Source organism: Pelodiscus sinensis, chromosome 17, assembly GCF_052426305.1.
Source record: "Pelodiscus sinensis isolate ZL-2025 chromosome 17, ASM5242630v1, whole genome shotgun sequence".
Taxonomy (NCBI): Eukaryota; Metazoa; Chordata; order Testudines; family Trionychidae; genus Pelodiscus; species Pelodiscus sinensis.
In genome coordinates this window covers 29758839-29780256 of record NC_143068.1, presented here as the reverse complement: position 1 = coordinate 29780256, position 21418 = coordinate 29758839, and the positions used below count along the sequence as shown (strand labels likewise).

Below are 21418 nucleotides of genomic sequence, written 5' to 3'. Positions count from 1 at the left end.
GGAGCAGGAAGAAGGAAAAGCATTGCTGCCCACTGCATTGCTGCTCACTCAGGCTGTAGCAGGGGTGTTTCCTGCCACATTCTACTTCTGCTGGATTTTTTTACTCTGGGAGCCCTGCTTCCTCCTCTGTTCCCCGGGCTGTCTGCATTCTGCTTTTACTCCGCCGGTGAATCCGCCGGGCATGAATTTCAGTCTTCCAGCCACGGCCGGGATTGTGTCCCCACATAAGAACATAAGAACGGCCATACTGGGTCAGACCAAAGGTCCTTCTAGCCCAGTATCCTGTCTGCTGACAGTGGCCAGCACCAGGTGCCCCAGAGAGGGTGGACCGAAGACAGTGATCAAGCGATTTGTCTCCTGCCATCTCTCTCCAGCCTCTGACAAACAGAGGCCAAGGACACCATTTTATCCCCTGGCTAATAGCCTTTTATGGACCTAACCTCCATGAAATTATCTAGCTTCTCTTTAAACTCTATTATAGTCCTAGCCTTCACATGTTCTTTCCTTGAGCTTTTCAGCAATTGGCTTCTGCCCAACCCCCAGCTCCACCAGGTCTATTTGTGCTATCTCAGCACTTCTGCCCACATGTAACAAACCGGTCTGGCAGGCCCTGAGAGCGGCACAAATTGTGGTTTGGACAACAGCCCCATTTCTCCACAGGACATCACCTTCCTCTCTCCCACCCCTGACCCGGATATGCTGTTCAGGAGAACAGACATTTCTGTCAGCTGAGTTAGCTTATAAGTATTGGAGAGAGAAGATAGGGGAGGTAATATCTGCTGTTGGGCCAACTTCTGCCTCTCAGCAAACTGAAGTCAGTCCAATACAAGCTCTCCCTTCACTTACTTTGTGTCTCTAATATCCTGGGACCAACGCAGGTGCAACACCACCCCCGACAGGATGGCATTGATTAGTCTGGCGAGCATGTTGTAAGATGCAGGCAAAAGGAGAAAATGAAGCAGCTGGAGGAGTATAATTTCAAATGCAGGACAAAATAGTCGGCGGTCCCTTTTATTTATCCAGAATTACTCGGAATGCAGGAGACCCTCAAAGGGTAAAGGAATGCAAAACCAGAACATTAGGAGATTGCTAAGAAACCCTTAAACACCAGATTTCTATTAAGAACGTAAACCATCAGTCTCCATAGAAGCATTGTGTGACAGTCAGCTGCTCCATGTGGTGTGTATACACAGAACGATAGATCTTAACCCCTTTTCTGGTGAATGTCGTAACCATCACATGCCAGATGGTTACAATCCAAAGCCCTCTGTAGTCAGTTAGATTCTTCCCACTAGCCTCACTGGAATTTGGATTTGTACCCTAGGGGCACGTCTACGCTACATGGAAGATCAACGCTGCTGCGGTTGATCTTCAGGGGGTTCGATTTAGGGGGTGTAGTATAATCCCACTAGATAGAACTCAAAGGGCACCCCGTCAGCATGCGTAGTCCTACTCCTCACAAGAGTAAGGGAAGCTGACTGGAGCGTTTGCTCCCATCGACCTCACGCTGTGTGGACGGGGATTTAAGATACGTTGACTCCAGCTACGTAACTTGCGTATCTGGAGTTGCGTTTCTTACTTAGACCTTCCCCTGTAGAGTAGACGAGGCCTCAGTGTGCTAGTCTAGTGTAGATTTTCATTTATCAGAGCAGATATTTTCTAGGAACTTGCCCAACAAAGTAAAAGCACATTTCAATAACCGAGAAAAGGTAAATTATACATTTCCACCCTTCACTGTGTTCCAGTTAAATGCGGAGTAAATTCTCATTTAAGCCTGTGCAGTAATGCTGTAGGGTGCTTTTTAAAAATAACATGTTTTAAATAAATAGTAACTAGGAGTGGTTACCTCATTTTAATATTTGAACTAATCAGACCGTCATATCTGATTATTATTTCCCATAGATTTTGGTACCGGTTACAAAACCTTGTAATTCGCTGTATCCTCCCTTCTCCTTAGGCAGACTGAATGTCCCATTCTCCCTCAGTCCATGCAAGGGTCACAGTTCCAGACCCCCTTTTTTGCAGTTGTGTGTGTCTGGATAACCATTCCCTTCCCCCTTCGACTCAACACACATATACTGTACAACCAAATAATGTCCATCTACCATTTGTGTGGTTGACATCTAAGTGCACTGCATCTCACCTTGCATGACTTTCTGGTGGGATGAAGACATGCTCTTAGATTAGCGGAAAGCCTTTGCTTTTCTTTTGCATTCTTTCCTCCCCGGCTCTGGGTGCCTCTCCACTGCATTTTCCACTGCAGGGCCTGTGTCTGCATGCAGATTCTAGTCAGCTTTTGTACTGAAAAAATTGCATGACCGAAGGAAAACCGTGATGGATTACCAGTGTTGTCACTATTGTTATTGCTTGCTTGTTTGTTTAATAAAGATGAATTTTGAAGGCATTCCAAATGTTGAGGGTTTGAGTACGCAGAGATCAGACCTGAATGGTTTTAATTATTCCCAAGATTCATAAGTGATAGCTTTAATGGATAAAGTATTGCACTGCATGATGTCCTAATATGAAATTCTTCTCTCTCATGTTCCATAGGAAACTCAGTGTTTTGATTTGCCATCCTTTGTTGGAAACTTACGTCACACAGTTACTTGGGAATTGGGCAACTATACTAAAGGCCCAGTTTTATTCAGGGATGGATAAACAATCTTTACATGCTACGCATGCATAATTCTCAGTAAAACCCATGCGGGCATGCAGCACCTCTCAGGATGAAGAGCTAAGAGATAGGGCTGAATTCTGGATTTTAGCTTTCGGTGGACTTCTTCAGATAAAACATTTAAACAGACCTTGTAAAATAAAGTCTCAGAGGGGGAGTCATGTTCATCTGTATCTGCAAAAACAACGAGGAGTCCAGGGGTCCTTAGCCCTGATATACATGACGGAATTATTTTGAAATAACAACTCCAGCTTGTCATGATGAATAACGCTTATTTCAAAATAGTTATTTAGAAACAGCATTAGTGTGGATGCTCCACTGCTGCTAGTTTGAAAGAACTACTCCCCAGAGTCATTCAAAGTAATTATTCCCCAGTGCTTCCTGGGGCTCTGAGTGGAGGTAGGATGTCCACAGTAAGGGAGCCTGCTTTGGACTCGTTTCGAGGCTTTCCTGCAGTGTGGACATACTGTTTCGAAATAATTATTCTGGGAGTTATTTCAAAGTAAGTGATTTTGAAAAAATTTCCTAGCGTAGACATGCCCTTAAAGACTAACAGATTTCTCAGTTGGATTTAACAGATGCATGTGATAAAAAGGGGGAAGGGATAGCTCAGTGGTTGGAGCATTGGCTGCATTAGCCTGTTAAACCCAGAGTTGTAAGTTCAATCCTTGTGGAGGCCATTTGGGGCAAAAATTGTCAGGGATGGTACTTGGTCCTGCTGTGAAGGCAGGGGACTGGACTCAATGACCTTTCAAGGTCCCTTCCTGTTCTAGGAGATAGGCAATCTCCATTAATTTAATTTAGGTTATTACCCACAAAAACTGATGCCCAAATAAATCTGTTAATCTTGAAATTCAAGCTGTACAAGCAACACAAAAGAGCCTTACAAATGAGTAGGCTTCAAACATGTTATTTATTTAGGATGAGATTGAAAAATTAGCCTCAACAATACCTTTCATTAATGGCACTCTGGTATTGCATTTAGAATTCGCATTGTGTTAAGCATTTGGGTTAGTATATACGATGTTCTCAGCAGTACTGTGATGCATCAGGATTGATTTTCAGACGTGCTGAGCACTAGATTCACCGATTGCTCTTCCAATGGAGTTTGGAGAGGTTTGGCATGTCTGCAAATAAAACCTAAAATAATCCGATTTACAGATGTGGAATAATACAAAATGAATAATGTATTTAGTGAATTCTGCTTGTTTGAAAATTGATCAGGAACAGATTTCATTTTTTTCAGATATATTTGCTACTTGAAATAATTTCCCAATCAGCAGCAAAAAATAATTCTTGGTGTGTAAGCCATTCACAAGTATTCAATATTAATGAACTGATCTCTTTTGGCTGGACATGTTTGGCGATGTTACACAGTATGTTTTGATTCCTTGGCTAATTCATCTTAAATTCTTACAAGCAGGTTTGTGGAGCAGTTGCTTTCAATGATGAATTTGCAACTCCGGGGAACATTCTGAAAAATATTCACTTAAAAGCAGCTGTTTCCCCCAACATGCCTGTTAATAAACTCATTTGCAGGAATGTTTGTAGGATGCAAACATAAAAAGGGAATAAACCCAACTGAGAAGAATTGGTTCAAAACTTTAAACAAATAATATCCACAGCTTTTTTTTTTTGCATTATTTACCAGTCACTGGTCTCCAAATATCCATCTAAAATGCAAAATTAATGAAAGAGTTTCTGAGCCATTTTCTGATCTCACTTAAAATGGTATAAATCTGGAATTGCACTGGATTCATTCTGAGGTAGTTAACATAAGAATAGGCCTTCCCCCTATTGCTAAATTTGCTAAATACCAGCTGATTATTCAAAACATGAAAGTTAATTTAATACTTCTCTAGTCTGTGTCTTTGGTCCAGGGAGCTAATAGCAAACACTCCACTAGGGGATGTGTCTGTGCCTGTGATAGGACGTACCCCCATTGGCTAGTTTATGCCCTTTGACTCTGTCCCCGTCCCCTGAGAGCGCCATTGGGGGAAGGCAATTTTAATTGTGCCTCCCCAGTGGTAGAGTTGGCCCATGGAATGCTTTGAATGACCTAATCATTATGCACCTTGCCCAGTGCCCCCACCCTATTCTTTGCCTAATTCAGATTGCACAAGAGTAAAGACATCACTGTGAGCAGAAGGGTTGAGGACCTGGGATCTTGAACAAGAAGGACCTGGTCCTTATCTGTGGGTTTGTTCTTTCAGGCCGTAATCCAATGCCTGTTGAGAACCAGCATGGTCCTGGGGATATGGTATGGCACTTGGTGTTAGGAGACCTGGATTTTATTCCTGGCTCTGCTGCTGACCTGCTCTTTGACAGTGGGGAAATCATTTTCCCAGCACGTGCCTCTCTTTCCTCTTCTGCTTTTTGTCTCGTCTTTTTAGCTGGGGATTTTCATACGTGCCGAAGGGAGTTAAGCATCCAACGCTCGCTGAATTTCAATAGATTTTGACACCTCATTTTCTTATGCTTTTTTGACAATCCCAGTTTTACATTGTAATTTCCTCAGGCAGGGATTGTCTTTGAGTGTATGTGTGCACAGTGCCTAGCACTAGGGGGCCTCTGAGCTCAGTGGAGGCTTTTAAGTATTGTAATACAGGATGATAATTCAAGTCAGTGAGGTTGGGATTAGGTGCTCGGTCACTACTCAGGATCAAGTCATGCAACACAAGAAAATGCTGCATAAGCACATTTCTCTTTGTGCAGTTGTTTGAGGTTTCACGATATAAAGCGGCTACTTACAAACACCATCTTCTAACACAATGGGCCTCAATGTCTGGATCTTTCACTGGCAAAAACAAATGCTCACTCCTGTTAGCACTTGGGATGTTAACTAATGATTAATTTACTAGTCAAGTAGTCGATGGAATTTCCGTCGACTACTCGACTAGTTGATAGGAACTTCCACGTTCCTCCTTTGAAATATACAAGAGCCCCCCCGCTCTTGAAATGTACAAGAGCCCCCTCATTCCTCCTTTGAAATGTACAAGAGCCGCCGCTGCTGCTTTGAAGTAACCCCTCTTCCCCCCCACTTTGCTGTCTCAGCACAGCCGATAAAACTGCCTCACATATCCACAGTTCAACTGGAACTGCAAAACCTTTATTAGCAGGGATGAAATAAGAGGCAGCTTAATTCTTAGATCTGAGATGGCACCACAGACAGCTAGGAAAAATTAATCTTTTGCTACTTTTTTAGCTGAGCAAGTTTGACCTTGAAGTCATTGAGAGAGGATAGATAGGTTCCAAAATGCCCCTCTTTCTGACCCACCTATAATCAGCTGGTATTTGGTAAATATTAGTTTTCCACAAAACTAAAAAAAAATTGCAGTTTAGTTCTCGTATGTTGCAGATATCAACTTTTGCCCCTTTCATAAATTTTCACACAATCATTTTTTGCAGGCTTCATGTGAAGTGTCATCCTCTTCACTTGAAATTTCACAATTTAGAAATTTGAAAAGAGAGAGAGTTGGCTCCACAGTTTATCAACAAGAATAATCTCTACTCTGAAGACAGGATGTTTTTCAAGCAAAAACCAGAATATCTTGCAGTAAAATTAGAACATTTTAAAGAAATTGCATTTAAATACAAACAACTCAGATTTTGAAGTTTTCCTGTTTTGCTGCAAATATTTGAGTGGCCCTAGTAAATATGCATGTGATTTTTAACCTTAACTGCTTAGTAGGATTTTAATTGACAATGCTGTGGTTAATACACATTAAATATACTAGAAAAAGATTTTTTTAGTCTGAGAAAGAAAAGACATGAGAATGTTTTCAGCCCGTAGAAAAGGTGGCATGAGTGAAAGAAGAAAGGGGGCAAGGCACTGGTTTGAAAAGGCATAAATAACAGCTTTTAAACTTTTAAATATATTTAGTAAACTTTTATTAATATTTCCCTATGGATGAAGGATTTTTGAGAGAAGCTGTGGGGAAAAAAAACTCATGATAGGAGCCAATAAGTGATTTAAGAAATCATTGATATCATTGTTTCATGCCATTCTCTTCAGCAAGCCCTCTAAACATAAGAAGGTTTTCTGTTTAAGCTTCCATTATTTTTCCCGAATTAACGACCCCTCGCATTTCATTCGTGATGATGGAAACCATTCTGAAATACTCTAAAACAAATTAAAACTGGCCATATCTCTCTGCTGCTCTGTAACGCCGTGGGTTTCTAACGGCAGAAGGGGAAGGGACATGCGGTTTCCAGAGTGACTCCCCCTGCTGTCTCCTTTTTGTCTTTGTTTCACTTTGTTTCCATGAACAGTCAGAAGGTCAGCTTGAAAGACCGTGTCTTCTCCAGTCCCCGAGGTACTGGAACTAAAGGGAAAAGCTCTCCACAGGCTCAGAGCCTCCGGAGATCCCCCAGCGCTGATCAAAGCATTGAAGATAGCCCGAGCAAAGTGCCCAAAAGCTGGAGTTTTGGGGACCGGAGCCGAGCCCGCCAAGCGTTCCGGATCAAGGGAGCTGCGTCGCGACAAAATTCTGAAGGTGAGCACATCAGAGAGCGGCCATGTCACCATGGAATGCTGTCCTACTGGATTCCTCCCAAGCTAAGCGGGGTTAGGCTGGGTGAGTACTTGGATGGGAGACCTCCGAAGTGCTGTCACAGCAGGAATTTTGCTAGCAGGAGTGAATCCTGTATGCAATCGATAAGGACGTCTCCATTACTTGGTACAGCATAAGGCGTTCAGCATCACGTAGGAAATATCAGGTTTTTTGATCCTTAAATTATTTACCTTCTGCTTTGGATAGTGAGGCTTCTCAGAATAATTCAAGTGTTGTCTTTGGCTCTTCTGTGCACATCCCTTTGTGTCCAACCCTCTACGTGCCCACCACAAAAGGGATCAGATACCTGTCACCCGATAGCAGGAGAAGACAGAGAATCTATACGTAGTGAGTCTTACTCAAGACGTTCCTTGAAGATTTTGATCATAGGCTGTTCATTTAAACAGAATCCTTCCTGGCCCAAGCTATTTAGAGTGGGTGATGGGGATTTTGGACCCTCTAGACTAGGAGTGGGGAATCTAAGGCCCAGGATCCAGATGTGGTCCATGGCTTGTCTACATCTGGCCCCCTGGGCTCTGGGCTCCTCCTCCCTCACAGCATTGGGCAGTCTACACTGATACTCCCGTCCCTGCTATTCCCCCTCCCTTCTGACTGATTTTTCTATGGCTCAGCAGCCCCTGAACCAAAAAAGGTTTTCCACCCCTGCTCTAGATTTCCTGAACAGTTTAATTATTTCCCTTATTAGCACACATGAGGATGCAGGGGTGGGAGAGGATAGCGACCGTATTCAATTCCATGATGCCTGTAAGCACAGACAGAGCCTGCAACTGGCGGCATCAGATGTCTGTTGGAAAAGAGCAAACAGGTGACCTGGAGGTGGACGGAGTAACACGGACTGCTGCACTGCACATGCTCGTTCCGCTTCAGCCCCCACCTGGGGCCCAAGTGAGCAACAAAGGGAGCCCAAACATACTCTTTTCTCTTAGTTAGCATGCAAATACTCCTATACATCACCATGTAGATCCAGATGATTGGAAAAAGGCAAATGTAGTGCCCATCTTCAAAAAAGGGAAGAAGGACAATCCAGGGAACTATAGGCTGATCAGTCTTACCTCGGTTCCTGGAAAAATCATGGAAGGGATACTTAAGGAATCCATTTTGAGGCACTTGGAAGAGAGGAAAGTGATTAGCAATAGTCAGCATGGATTCACAAAGAGCAAGCCATGCCTGACCAATTTGATTAGCTTCTATGATGAGGTAACTGGCTCTGAGGACATGGGAAAGTCAGTGGATGTGATATATCTTGACTTTAGCAAGGCTTTTGATACGGTCTCCCACAAAATTCTTGCCAGCAAGTTAAGGGAATGTGGATTGGATAAATGGATGGTAAGATGGATAGAAAGATGGCTAGAAGGCCGGGCCCAGCGGGTAGTGATCAACCGCTCAGTGTCAGGATGGCGGTCGGTTTCTAGTGGAGTGCCCCAAGGTTCGGTTCTAGGACCGGTTTTGTTCAATATCTTTATTAATGACCTGGATGAGGGGATAGATTGCACCCTCAACAAGTTTGCAGATGACACTAAGCTAGGGGGAGAGGTAGATATGCTTGAGGGCAGAGATAGGGTCCAGAGTGACTTAGACAAATTGGAGGATTGGGCCACAAGAAATCTGATGTGGTTCAACAAGGACAAGTGCAGAGTCCTGCACTTGGGACGGAAGAATCCCAAGCATAGTTACAAGCTGGGGACCAACCAGCTAAGTAGCAGTTCTGCAGAAAAGGACCTGGGGGTTTCAGTGAATGAGAAGCTGGATATGAGTCAACAGTGTGCCCTTGTAGCCAAGAAGGCTAATGGCATATTAAGTTGCATTAAGAGGAGCATTTCCAGCAGATCCAGAGATGTCATTATTCTCTTTATTCGGCTCTGGTGAGGCCACATCTGGAGTATTGTGTCTAGTTCTGGGCCCCCCACTACAAAAAGGAGATGGACACATTGGAGAGGGTCCAGCAGAGGGCAACCAAAATGATTAGGGGGCTGGAGCATATGACCTATGAGGAGAGGAGGGTCTGTTTAGTCTGGAGAAGCGAAGAGTGAGGGGGGATTTGATAGCAGCCTTCATCTTCCTGAAGGGAGGTTCCAAAGAGGATGGAAAAAGGCTGTTCTCAGTAGTGACGGATGGCCAGGTTGGACATTAGGAAAAACTATTTCCCTAGGAGAGTGGTGAAGCACTGGAATGGGTTACCTAGGGAAGTAATGGAGTCTCCATCCCTAGAGGTGTTTAAGTCTCGGCTTGACAAAGCCCTGGCTGGGTTGAGTTAGTTGAGGTTGGTCCTGCCTAGAGCAGGGGACTGGACTTGATGACCTTCTGAGGTATCTTCCAGCTCTATGGTTCTATGATTCTATGATCCTTATTTGGTAAGGCGAACACCCATGTAATGCATAAACATAGTCATGTGATTAATATTATTAGCCCGCCTCTGTTTACTAGATTTTGCTAAAGTCATCTCATTATGGGGGTGGGGTGAGGGCTCCATGACCTTGAAGGCATATCTCAGAGTGAGGGGAAACAGACGGGGGGAATAGGGAGATGCCATTGCTTCACAGAGAAAGCATTCATTACAATCTTCAGGTCACATCTGCAGCTTATCTCCATAAGAACATAAGAATGGCCATACTGGATCAGACCAAAGGTCCATCTAGCCCAGTAGCCTGTCTGCGAACAGTGGCCAGCACCAAGTGCCCCGGAGGGGGTGGACCGAAGACAATGATCAAGCGATTTGTCTCGTGCCATCCATCTCCAGCCTCTGACAAACAGAGGCCAGGGACACCATTCCTACCCCCTGGCTAATAGCCTTTTATGGACCTAACCTCCATGAAATTATCTAGCTTCTCTTTAAACTCTGTTATAGTTCTAGCCTTCACAGCCTCCTCTGGCAAGGAGTTCCACAGGTTGACTATGCGCTGTGTGAAGAAGAACTTTCGCTTATAAGTTTTAAACCTGCTACCCATTAATTTCATTTGGTGTCTTCTAGTCCTTATATTATGGGAACTAATGAATAACTTTTCTTTATTCACCCTCTACACACCACTCATGCTTTTATAGACCTCTATCATATCCCCCTCAGTCTCCTCTTTTTCAAACTGAAAAGTCCCAGTCGCTTTAGCCTCTCCTCATATGGGATCTGTTCCAAACCCCTGATCATTTTAGTTGCTCTCGATGTAGCACAACTGCAAATTTATCTGCCCCTAACAAGAAGAAAGAAGGATTAAACACATCTATAAACCTGTCAAAGCATTGTGGGCCCATTGGCCATAGCAACCGCTCCCCAGACCCTAGATTTAATTCTTGCACTCCCCAACACTGTCATCTTAGCCCTTCTCAGAGAGAGAGAGAGAGAGAGCGCTTTGGTTAAGATGCACAGGTACTGCGCTATTTATATCTTCTGTGTGCTCTCTTCTGGGAGTCTGACGCTCCCATTCCTGCTGTGCAATGACAGGCTAATTAGCTGTGGACTCTCTTTTTTTCTTTCTTTCTTTTAAACCCAGAAGCAAGCCTCCCCGGAGAAGACATTCCCGACGATAACAAAAGCTGCAACTGCGAGTTTGTGACGGAAGATTTAACGCCAGGACTTAAAGTCAGCATCCGGGCAGTGTGGTAAGAAAAAAAGAGGAGGAGAGGGATGAAGGAGAATGGGGGGCGGAAAAATTTCCTTATATGGTCAAACATTAAAGGAAAATAATAAGGGGAATTTAAAACCAAGCTGAGTGGAATAATGCGCAAAGCCCATTCTTCTGGGTTCCTCCCAGGTGCTCTGTTTTCCTTTCCATAAAGCTAAGCAGAGAAAAACCATTTTTGCTTGTAGGAGGAGTACAGGGAGAAATGGGAAAATGCCCTAACAGTGTTACAGATAGATCATACCACTTGCTTCATGGCTGAATGTTGACAGTTACAAAACCAGACGGTGGGAAGACACTCCAGGCTGACAGAGTGAAGGGCACTAACGCGGCTACGTTGGTTTTTTTAGGTCCTAGATTTATTGACACAAACTCCTAACTTAAATCCCCACTTCTTCCCCACTCACGCTGGTGGGTGCTGCTCACTTTCCCCTCTCAACTACAACCCCCAGAGTATGGATTTGTATTCTAGTCTGAGTTTCCCCACAGTCTGGCCTTGTCAAGCTTTGGCATTCCTCCTTACAGAGCTGAGGGATTCAGATAGAGATCTAGAATCAGAACCAAATGTACTGTTTGGGGCCTGGGTGCTAGAATCCATCTGTGCTTCTTTCCTGTGCTGGTCAGTCTAGATGTCTGTCCAGAGCTTGTCCAGTGACCTGAGCACTAGCAAACAGAATTGCAACCTAGAGAAATGGGGTCTTATTCTCAGACCCAGTCTCCTGCTGTTGGAATGACTGTAGGGGTAACTTTAGAATAGTGCTTTAGGGACTCCTCAGGAGCACCATGGGGAAGTGAAATTCACCCACCCTGGTGCAAATGGGCCACTGTAACAAATCCACCGGTGAACATCACCACGCACGTGCAGATCTTGGGAGAGGATGCAGGCTCCTGGGCTTCAAAACCAGGAACTCCTCTGACTCCCCCTAAATTATCATCTCAGTTAGCTATACCATACAATGTCCTTGCCCTTGCCCTTGCCCTGTGGCCCGGAGGGGTCAGTGGGTTGTGGGCACACACTCACACAGACCTGCCCTCCAGCGCTGGAAGTTTTTTTCTGAGCCACTCAGACTGACTGGACTCCATGTGGCACCCTTTGTCACTGCATCGTGTCTTTACAGGAGGGTTCCATTTGGCGGCTGAGAAAAGCAGTCCTGGTCAGCAGGCTAGCCATTCCCTTCCTTTCCCAGAAGCCTCTTCTACTCCCACCCCCCACAGACCTACCTCCATTACTTTCAGCCATTTTCTGACAGACACCTAGCAACCAGCGTTCCCGCTAAGCTGCACACAAGGTTAATCAGCCCCACCCAGTCAGAGGCTCAGGGCTGCACAGCTTAGAGGGAACACTGCTGGCAACCCATCTATCCCTCTTCTCTGCAGTATCTTAAAGCGGGAGCCATTTCCCCAAGAATTTTCTGAGAGGGGTGGAAAAATCAGTCTCTCCTCAGAACACGGCTAAAGATAAACAGGGGGAAAGAAGCAAATGATTTGTTGTTAGGAGAGGAAAGTCCTGTGGATAAGGAGTGGCCTATTATTTTTCCTCAGCTTATATCTGAGATCCAGCCAGTATTCAGATTGTGAGAATCAATGTTCCCTGTAAGGTAAGCTGGCTGCTCGGTGGAGATTCTAATGCCACCCAGCTGATTAGCAGAAGGCCATCAACTAGATTTTGTGTTTCTATTGGTGGTGCACATTTGCACATGCCTCGGTGCACGTGAAAAATTATTCCACACATGGATGGAAGAGATGAGCAGGAACATTGGTGGGGATCCCCATCTAGCGTGCATTATCCCAATACCAACGGGTTGGCCCCTGCACTGTTGGGATTATGAGTATGCCTTTTTCGGGGGGGAAGGGCGGTTGTGTGAGGCAGGGATTTATAGATACCGTTTCCCCATTCAGTAAATGCATCACTGCCCAGCATGAAGATCAATTAATAAGCCCGGAAAAAAAAACCAACCACCAAAGAATATTTTCCAATTATTAATTATTTTTTTGGCTGGATCTGTGCTTCCTGCTGCCATCAGTGTGAAATGCACAAGGAGGGTATTAAAGGAAGCACAAAGCCTCCAGAAAATGCTGGCCCTTTCCTCATCCAAATGCCTTCAGGTAGTGATTACAGCTTTGAGGCATCGGGGGTTGCCATTGGCACCTCTCTTGCAGAGGGTTTGACTGCCACGTCCTTCCCCGATGGAGCCAAGGGGAGCAGCTTTAAGTTACCATGGAGCACCATAGAAGGCCACCAAGGAGTGGCACTGATCAGCTGTGTGGCTCCAGTCTGCCCCCAAGACCTCCAGTGGGCAAGCTGGGGGTTATGGATACTGCACATTTCTGAGGCTCTTCCCCTACGTGGAAGACCCAGTTGGTTAATGAAGCCAGCAACTCCACAGGTGCACAGAGTCCTATATCTGGAGCCTTGGTTCTCTCTGCAGTATCTGAAGTAGCCGCGGATGGCGTTAGCTTTTCAGCTGTTTTGCTGTGCTCTGATTCACAGCAGCATGGACGTGCCCATCGCTCTACGGTGCATGGCTCCACCACGGCGAGCTGATGGTTTCCTTTCTTTCTCCCCTAGCATCATGAAATTTCTTGTTTCCAAGCGGAAGTTCAAGGAAAGCCTCCGGCCTTATGACGTGATGGATGTCATTGAGCAGTATTCAGCTGGTCACTTGGATATGCTCTCCCGGATTAAAAATCTCCAGTCCAGGCAAGAGACTCCACTGTTTCTTGTGATAGCACCCCAGAGGCAGATGGTAGGAGTGAGAGGTTTAAGATAAAGTCCTTTCATTCAACAGCCGCGTCCTATTGTTCTTTCTAAGGAAAAGCCTAGTGCAAAACAATGGATTTCTGAATCACTCCTGGTTGTGAGTTGGTTGGAAGGGGTGAATTTTTGATGACGAGGGTAGATCCGATTTACAGTGCCCTTTCTTTCCAATGAAAATAAGGGCAAGTAAGTGTCCAGGTTAGTGGAGGTGAGCTGTGAATTCTGGGTAAGGGCTGTAGACAGGATCTAGAAACAGCCTCAGGCTCTGTTATGAAAGAGAAGCACATGCTGTTGCATTTCCTTCTGCCAGTAAAGCTGCGGTGACCTCCCATGGTACCTCTTATTGAGGGATCCTTCTCTTCTCCCCACCCCCCACAAGCAGATTGTAACAGGTGTGTTGTGAGCAAGGCACGAGAAGTCATTCTTCTACTCTACTCTGCGCTGATTAGGCCTCAGTTGGAGTATTGTGTCCAGTTCTGGGCACCACATTTCAAGAAAGATGTGGAGAAATTGGAGAGGGTCCAGAGAAGAGCAACAAGAATGATTAAAGGTCTAGAGAACAGGAGCTACGAGGGAAGACTGAAAGAATTGCGTTTGTTTAGTTTGGGAAAGAGAAGACTGAGAGGGGACATGGTCGCTGTTTTCAAGTATCTAAAAGGGTGTCACAAGGAGGAGGGAGAATTTTTTTTTCCTTGGCCTCTGATGATAGGACAAGAAGCAAAGGGTTTAAACTGCAGCAAGGGAGGTTTAGGTTGGACATTAGGAAAAACTTCCTAAGTGTCGGTGGATAACACTGGAATAAGTTGCCTAGGGAGGTTGTGGAATCTCCATCACTGGAGATATTTCAGAGCAGGTTAGATAGATATCTGTCAGGGATGGCCTAGAATCTGTGGTTCTCAACTGGTAGTCCATGGACCTCTGGTGGTCCACAGTGACTTTTTCGGTGGTCGACAGGAGCATTGTCCAGAGTCACATGACATGGGCAGGCACCAAAAATCTGTTAGTAAGAAATAAATTTCAAACCAAAATGTTCGTTGTCTGCTCTTTTTTATCATGTCTCAAAAAGGAGGTGGTCCACGAAAATTTTTTGATTGGCCTGGTGGTCCGTGGACTGAAAGGAGTTGAGAACCACTGGAGATGGTGCTTGGTCCTGCCGTGAGGGCAGGGGACTGGACTCGATGACCTCTCGAGGTCCCTTCCAGTTCTAGTGTTCTATGATTTCCCCCTGCCACCTGAGAGTATGTTAAGAACTTCTTTCACTGTGGGCCCCACAGACGTGGGTGTATGTAAATCTTTCAGAAACATTTTGGAACTTGTGTCTCGGTGCTTTGTTGTCACATGCCTGCAATTTGACATCCCCATTCTAGCACCGTGTGGCACATCTAGTGTCCTTTCCAGCAGTGAAATAAAATAAAGGAGCTACCTATGAGGAACATTTTTGGCCCTCTCAGTAGCAAGAGAGGACCTATTAGAAAAATGGTCCCAGTATAAGGGTCTGGTAATTATTTTACATCTTTTGCCCTAGGAAGTGGGGAGGAGTCTGTTTGGATTGGGTGCGAATGGGGGAAGAATGGCTTAATATTATGGGAGTTTTATGCCCAGCTGGGTAGCCACAGTGAAATAGGAACAAAACTGCAGCTGCTGTTTAGCTGTTGGGGTACTGAATCGGTTTTAAAGGTGAGACAGTGCGTGAAGGGGACATAAAACATGGAGCAGGAGCCAAACAGTGTTTAAACTGTATGAAAGAGTAAACATTAGAAAGAGTAGAAAAGGAGGGGGGAAAGAGAGAGTGATACTTGGAACTCCACCCTTTCTCTCCAATACCCAAATTATTTTACCTCAGGAAATGTTTGAATTCAAAGCAGAGGAGAGAAATGCCCTTGACAGGAAGAACTTGTCCCTCTCTCCTTACAAATAACCCTCAATTATGTCAGTTAAGAAAGCCTGACGTTTTCTGCCGATGGGTCTGGATATATGTAAGTCAAGACATGACTGTGCACCTTAAGCCCTGGTCTACACTGGGGAGTTATTTCAAAATAACCCCCTTATTTCAAAATAATAAGTGGAGCATCACCCCACTAAGCCCGTTATTTTGAAATGAGGGGCTGGTTATTTCCAAAGTTGTACTCCTGCTTTCCTTGGGGCATAAGGGAATTTCAAAATAGTTATTTTGGGTGTTGTGATTTCAAAATTAGTTATTTTGAAATAATTTCTTGGTGTAGACATGCCCTTAATTACTTTTACTCTAAGTGAATGTCATTTGTTTGTCTTATCTGTTTCTGCCTATGTATAAGTTAGAGCAGGGGTGGGCAAAATCGGGCCCGGGGGCTGGATCCAGCCTGCCAAGCATTTCTCTCTGACCTGCCCAGCTGATTAGTAGAGGTGCATTCTTACAGCTGGCAGGGTGTGTTCAGCTGCCCCATTACCCACCTTGCTCCGTCCTGCAGCCAAGCTGCTGCCAGGATTCTCCTGCTAGCAGTGTAGAATTCGCGGAGGGGTGGGGGAATGGGGCGTGCTGAAGTCAGGGTGTCCCCGTATCCCCGTACCGCATCTCTGCAGAGCAGGGGTCAGGGAGAGGGAGAGACACAGCAGAGCTGCTCCAATCTGAAGTATGGATGGTAAGTGACTGACACACACTCGCTCTGCAGAGCAGGGAGGGGTAGACAACAGAACAGGACAAATTTCCCTTAAAGAGACAGCACCTGGCTTTTCTCAGAAACTTACCCAGCAGCAGCCAGCACACACACTCTCTGTGCCAGTCACCCACACCCATTATGTGCCATGCATACACACAGTCACTGTTACACACATTGCCATACACACTCTTCCATCTCTGTGCCACACACACTCAATCTGTATCACAAAGTCTGTCTCACACACAGTGTCTCTGTTTCACACTCACGCACTTTCTTTCTCTCTCTAGTCCCCACTCTTTCTGCTCGAGGCCCCACCCCTTCTGGGGGTGGGAGTGGGGGTTGAGGGTCTGGAGTCAGCCCAGGACAACACATCCAAATTTATGAAATAGACCCCCTGCGAAAATTATTATCCACTCCTGGGTAAGGGACAACCAAGAAATTAGATGTAAATTTTTGCATCTGTAACCTTGTAGATGAAAAATGGGTGCTCACGTGGATTCTAATTTATAGCCTAAAAGGGACTTTCTCCAGCCCCTGTTGGAAATTTCTCAACTAATTTCAAAGAAAGTTCGAATGGGTCCTTTGCAAGGATGTTTTGTTTAAAACAAAAGGAAGTTTTTCTTCACCCAGTGTACAGTCAACTTGTGGAACTCCTTGCCAGAGGATGTTGTGAAGGCCTAGAGTACAACAGGGTTAAAAAAAAAAAAACCTCGATATGTTCATAGAACATAGATCTATCCATGGCTATTAGCCTCTATTTGGCAGAAGCTGGAGGTGTGATGATTCCCTGTTCACTTGATGATTCCCTGTTCTGGTTATTCCCTCTGGAGCATGTGGCATTGGGCATTGTCAAAAGACAGGATACTGATCTAGATGGGCCTTTGTTCTAACCTAGTAGGGCCATTCCTATGTTCTTAGTGCAGATGACAGGAAACAGTCTGCTTTGTCTTTGGATCTTTAATCTCAACGTCTAAATGATGGAACCGTGATGGGGCTCAGTCAACAGGTGTGACCTCACATCCCCCACAGAAGCACTGGTGTTGCCAGAATACTGTATGTCACCTGTATGCCCGGTTAATTCTTGATTCATCATGTCATTCAGAGAGCAGGGCTTAGCTTTCTGTTATAAACCCTCTGGCTGTGTCAACACTGGCATGAATTTCCGGAACTGCTTAAAACGGAATACTATTCCGTTTTCAGTTTTTCCGGAAAAGGAGCGTCTACATTGGCAGGCTGCTTTTCCGGAAAAGCCCTTTTTCCGGAAAAGCGTCTGTGGCCAATGTAGACGCGCTTTTTTGGAAAAGAGCCCCGATCGCCATTTTCGTGATCGGGGCTTTTTTCCGGAAAAGACTACTGGGCTTTCTACACTGGCCCTTTTCCGGAACAGTGTTCCGGAATAAGGACTTATGCCCGAGCGGGAGCAGAATAGTTTTTCCGGAATAGCGGCTGATTTTGTACAGTAGAGCGTCGTTGCTTTTCTAGAAATTCAAGGGCCAGTGTAGACAGCTCGCAGCTTATTCCGGAAAAGCGGCTGATTTTCCGGAATAAGTGGCCCAGTGTAGACACAGCCTCTGTGTACAGTAATGCCCCGATTCGGCAAAGCAGGTTTCGCTGTACACGTATGGAAGCAGCTCTCTCCTTCTGAGATTTCCAGCCCAGGGTGCACAGTCAAGTAGCCTGTCTGAGTTAGGTCAGATCTCAATGGGCAGACATACTTTCTGGGGTCTTCAGCTGAACCTTGCCCCTTCATAAAGTTCTCCAGTCCCACCTCCATTTTTCTTGCTCTGAGATTGTGTGTTCCAAAGAGAATGTTGTTTGACTGGTTGATTTTTGTGTGGAATGGGGAGTGGCTCTTTAGAAAGACATGGTCCAATTCTCCTCTTGTTGCATCTGGGCTGTGGGATGCAGCCATCATTGGGGTAGACTGTGATGTAGTCAATACTTCCTTCCATCCAGGAAAGGAAGGAAGAAAGTAAAAACTCTTACTGTTCTATGTGGGCTACTTGGACCTTCATCTCATGCACACAGGGCATGGTGCTGTCACTTACTCATGAATCCCCAGAACAGATCGGTGGAGAATGAACAGGGCATGGATGGGGAAGACGCTGAGACTTGGGATTGCCCATGCTGATGACCACAATGGAGCTGATGTGGGGGGTTGAGGAGCAATACAGTTTGCTGCTGATGTAGAGCAACGGCAGATTAATACCCCCTGCTGCGAGATAAAGAGTTTGTGGTGAACTTTCATGGTGATCCCTGTGGCCCTGTGTGTTGTTGGGCTAAACTTTATTCAAGGAAACTTCTTTGGTGTTTACATGCACTTTCCTCTTTAATCATTCATAACTCTCCGTCACTGATCTTGTGATGTGTCTGTAATGGGTCCTTTCTGATAGTCTGTCTCTGGCTCACGTCTCTTTCTGGCACGTTTCCAGCCCTGGATGCATTTCATTCATTGAGTATACAATTCCATGGTGTACCTCATTGACTTTTATCTCTCATGCTTTTTCTATCTAGCTGAGGATGTTTGATCTATCACTATAATAGAAAGGAGGATATATATTGTCTTATATCTGACATTTCCAATGGGACATCAACACATATGCAAATATATTCCAGTGCGTACAGTGTGTTGCCTATTATATGCAGAGTGACTCAGATTTTAAGCAGCAGTGATGGTCTTTTGATGCCCACGTTCCATGAATCTTATGTTTGGTCAGATAAGATTTGCATAACCATGATCGATCAGGCAATATAATGCTGCATTCTGTTTCAAGCGGAATATATTTTCAAACTCTCTCTCTCTCTCTCTCTCTCTCTCTCTCTCTCTCTCTCTCTCTCTCTGTCTTTTCTTTTTTCTTTTTTTAGTTGTTCTTTATGTTTCTGCAACTTTCCGACCAAGTTTTTTCTACGTGTTGCTTCATTATGCATTTTGCGGTGTCTTTTTTCTTATTTACTTTGCCAGGATAGATATGATTGTGGGTCCCCCAGCCCCTTCAACTCCCCGGCATAAGAAGTATCCAACCAAAGGACCCATGCTCTCTTCCAAAGAGTCACCCCAATACTTACCTAGGTTAGGATTCACCAAAATGCCGCTTTCTCTGGATTTTTCATTTGCTTAATGTCAAACCCCTTTCATGCCAGGTTATAGGACGGCATTTATCACTCAGGAATGCAGCTCGCCGACACAAATAACTCAAAATTGCTTGGGTTTTACTTCCCGCAATGGGTTTTCATATTAAGGCAAGCCTAAGGAAAAACATGTAATTTCCTCTGTGAGCATTATCCAGTGTTCCTCAAGTCGGTGTTTGGGTTGACAAAGTCATAATCTCCATGACATTGCAGCCAATTATCAAATTATCAAAGACTACAAACATATCCTCAGAAGCAGCCAGATTTGTTATTTTTATCCAGAAGATGAGGAAAATTAAGGTTAAAGATGGTAAACTTCTCATCATGTATCTGTATGCAAGCAGGTGCAAATATAGGTTTGCATCTCCCCACCTATATTCACTGAAATTAACATATTCCATGTTCTTTTCAGTGGGCAACATTAGAATCAAACATGTTTCATATGTATAGAGAAGGAGGTGAATAAACATCCTGAATCATTTTACCATGGTCCAACTTTACTGACCACAGTGAATGATTAGTGTCACTAAAAATGTTACCAATGCTGAACCGACCGTTCAAAAGAATCCTTAATTTTGTGCACAAAAATAAACCATCTGTCAAATCCTCGCTTCATTTAAATCAGAGAGGATTTTTCCATTGGTTTAACTGAGGATTCACTCTGAGTTTTAAAATATTCCAAAGCACCTAAGTTACTTTTGAAAATGTTACCCCGTATGTCTTATCAGTAAAATAAACAACAGTGTGTTTTCAGTTATATGCACATTTTCATCTGGAGTGACCTCTAACCTATGGGTTTTGAGCTCTCACTGACAAAATGGGTTGTAAGCACTAACATGAGTAGTTAATGCAGTGAGAGAGTTCAGAGTAACTACAGCTTGAACCTCTCTAGTTCAGCATCCTCAGGACCTGACTGATGCTGAACCAGAGAATTTGCCGAACCACAGGAGGTCAATGTTGTCTAGCAGCATTACTAACACTTCCACTGCTTGCTGGATTCTTAGGGTATGTCTGCACTGCACACTTATTTCAAAATAAGATAACCCAGAATCGTTATTCTGAAATGGCTTATTTCTAGATAGCACGTCTACACTGCAGGGAAGCTTCAAAATGAGTCTGAGGCAGGCTTCCCTAATGTAGACGTGCTATCTCGATTTAGAGCCCCAGGAGACACTGGGGAGGAATAAAGTGGAATGTCCCTGGTGAGGGGCTATTTCGAAAGATCTGCAGTGGAGTGTCTACATGCACCCATTTTGGAATACGGGTTATTCCTCTTAGAATGAGGTTTACAGATTTTGGAATAAGCCGTCCATTATTTCTAAATTATTTTGAAATCACGGAATGGTTGGGTAGATGCTCACATTGTTATTTCAAAATAACCCTAGTTATCTTGAAATAGCGGTGCAGTGTTGACGCACCCTTAGAAGACTTTTAGGTTTAAATTAGGGCTAAATAACAGCACAGAACACTGAGGGCTAGGAGTGGTGGCTGTAAACAAACTTTATGGAACCATGGGAAAGTTGGCGACCCCCTTGATAAGTGCACATCCAGCTAACTAAAAGTCTAGTGTGGACTAGAGAGGTTCAACCTGTACTCAGATTTGCACTGACAGGTTAACTGCAGGTTCAAGAATGGGAACATACATTTTGACCAAAATATTCCCCGTTTATCAAGAGCATCACACTTGGATGGATATGTAAATATTTGGTAGAAAGTCATATTTTGTGCACGGGTAACAGCTGATTTCAAACACAACTGTGGTATTCCTTTAAAAAAATTTCACCAGTATGCTTGCCCTCGCTTTCAAGTAAGTATATGGATATATGACAGATCTGTAGTTTTTTCACTAAAGCTATTTTGAGTTATCTGTGCCTGAGAAATGTGTGTGATTTTTTTTCAAACCCACTTATTCACACTCTGCTAACTCAAAGATGGAAAAAACAAAGTTGGACTGAACCTTGCAGTAACCACTCACTTGAACTTAGATCAAGCCTGAGAAATTTCAGCCCCAAATATAGCATTTTGTTCTGAAAGTT

General features: G+C 44.4%; 1 protein-coding gene across 1 annotated transcript in view; it reads left to right on the top strand.

The window, feature by feature from the left end:
* KCNQ2 (potassium voltage-gated channel subfamily Q member 2) overlaps positions 1-21418 on the top strand; it is a 165742-nt gene that overhangs the window by 131103 nt on the left and 13221 nt on the right. The window contains exons 11-14 of the mRNA XM_075901038.2: positions 6947-7170; positions 10731-10839; positions 13429-13560; positions 19216-19323. Coding sequence (XP_075757153.1) covers positions 6947-7170; positions 10731-10839; positions 13429-13560; positions 19216-19323 — 573 coding nt within the window. The remainder of the gene's footprint in view (positions 1-6946; positions 7171-10730; positions 10840-13428; positions 13561-19215; positions 19324-21418) is intronic.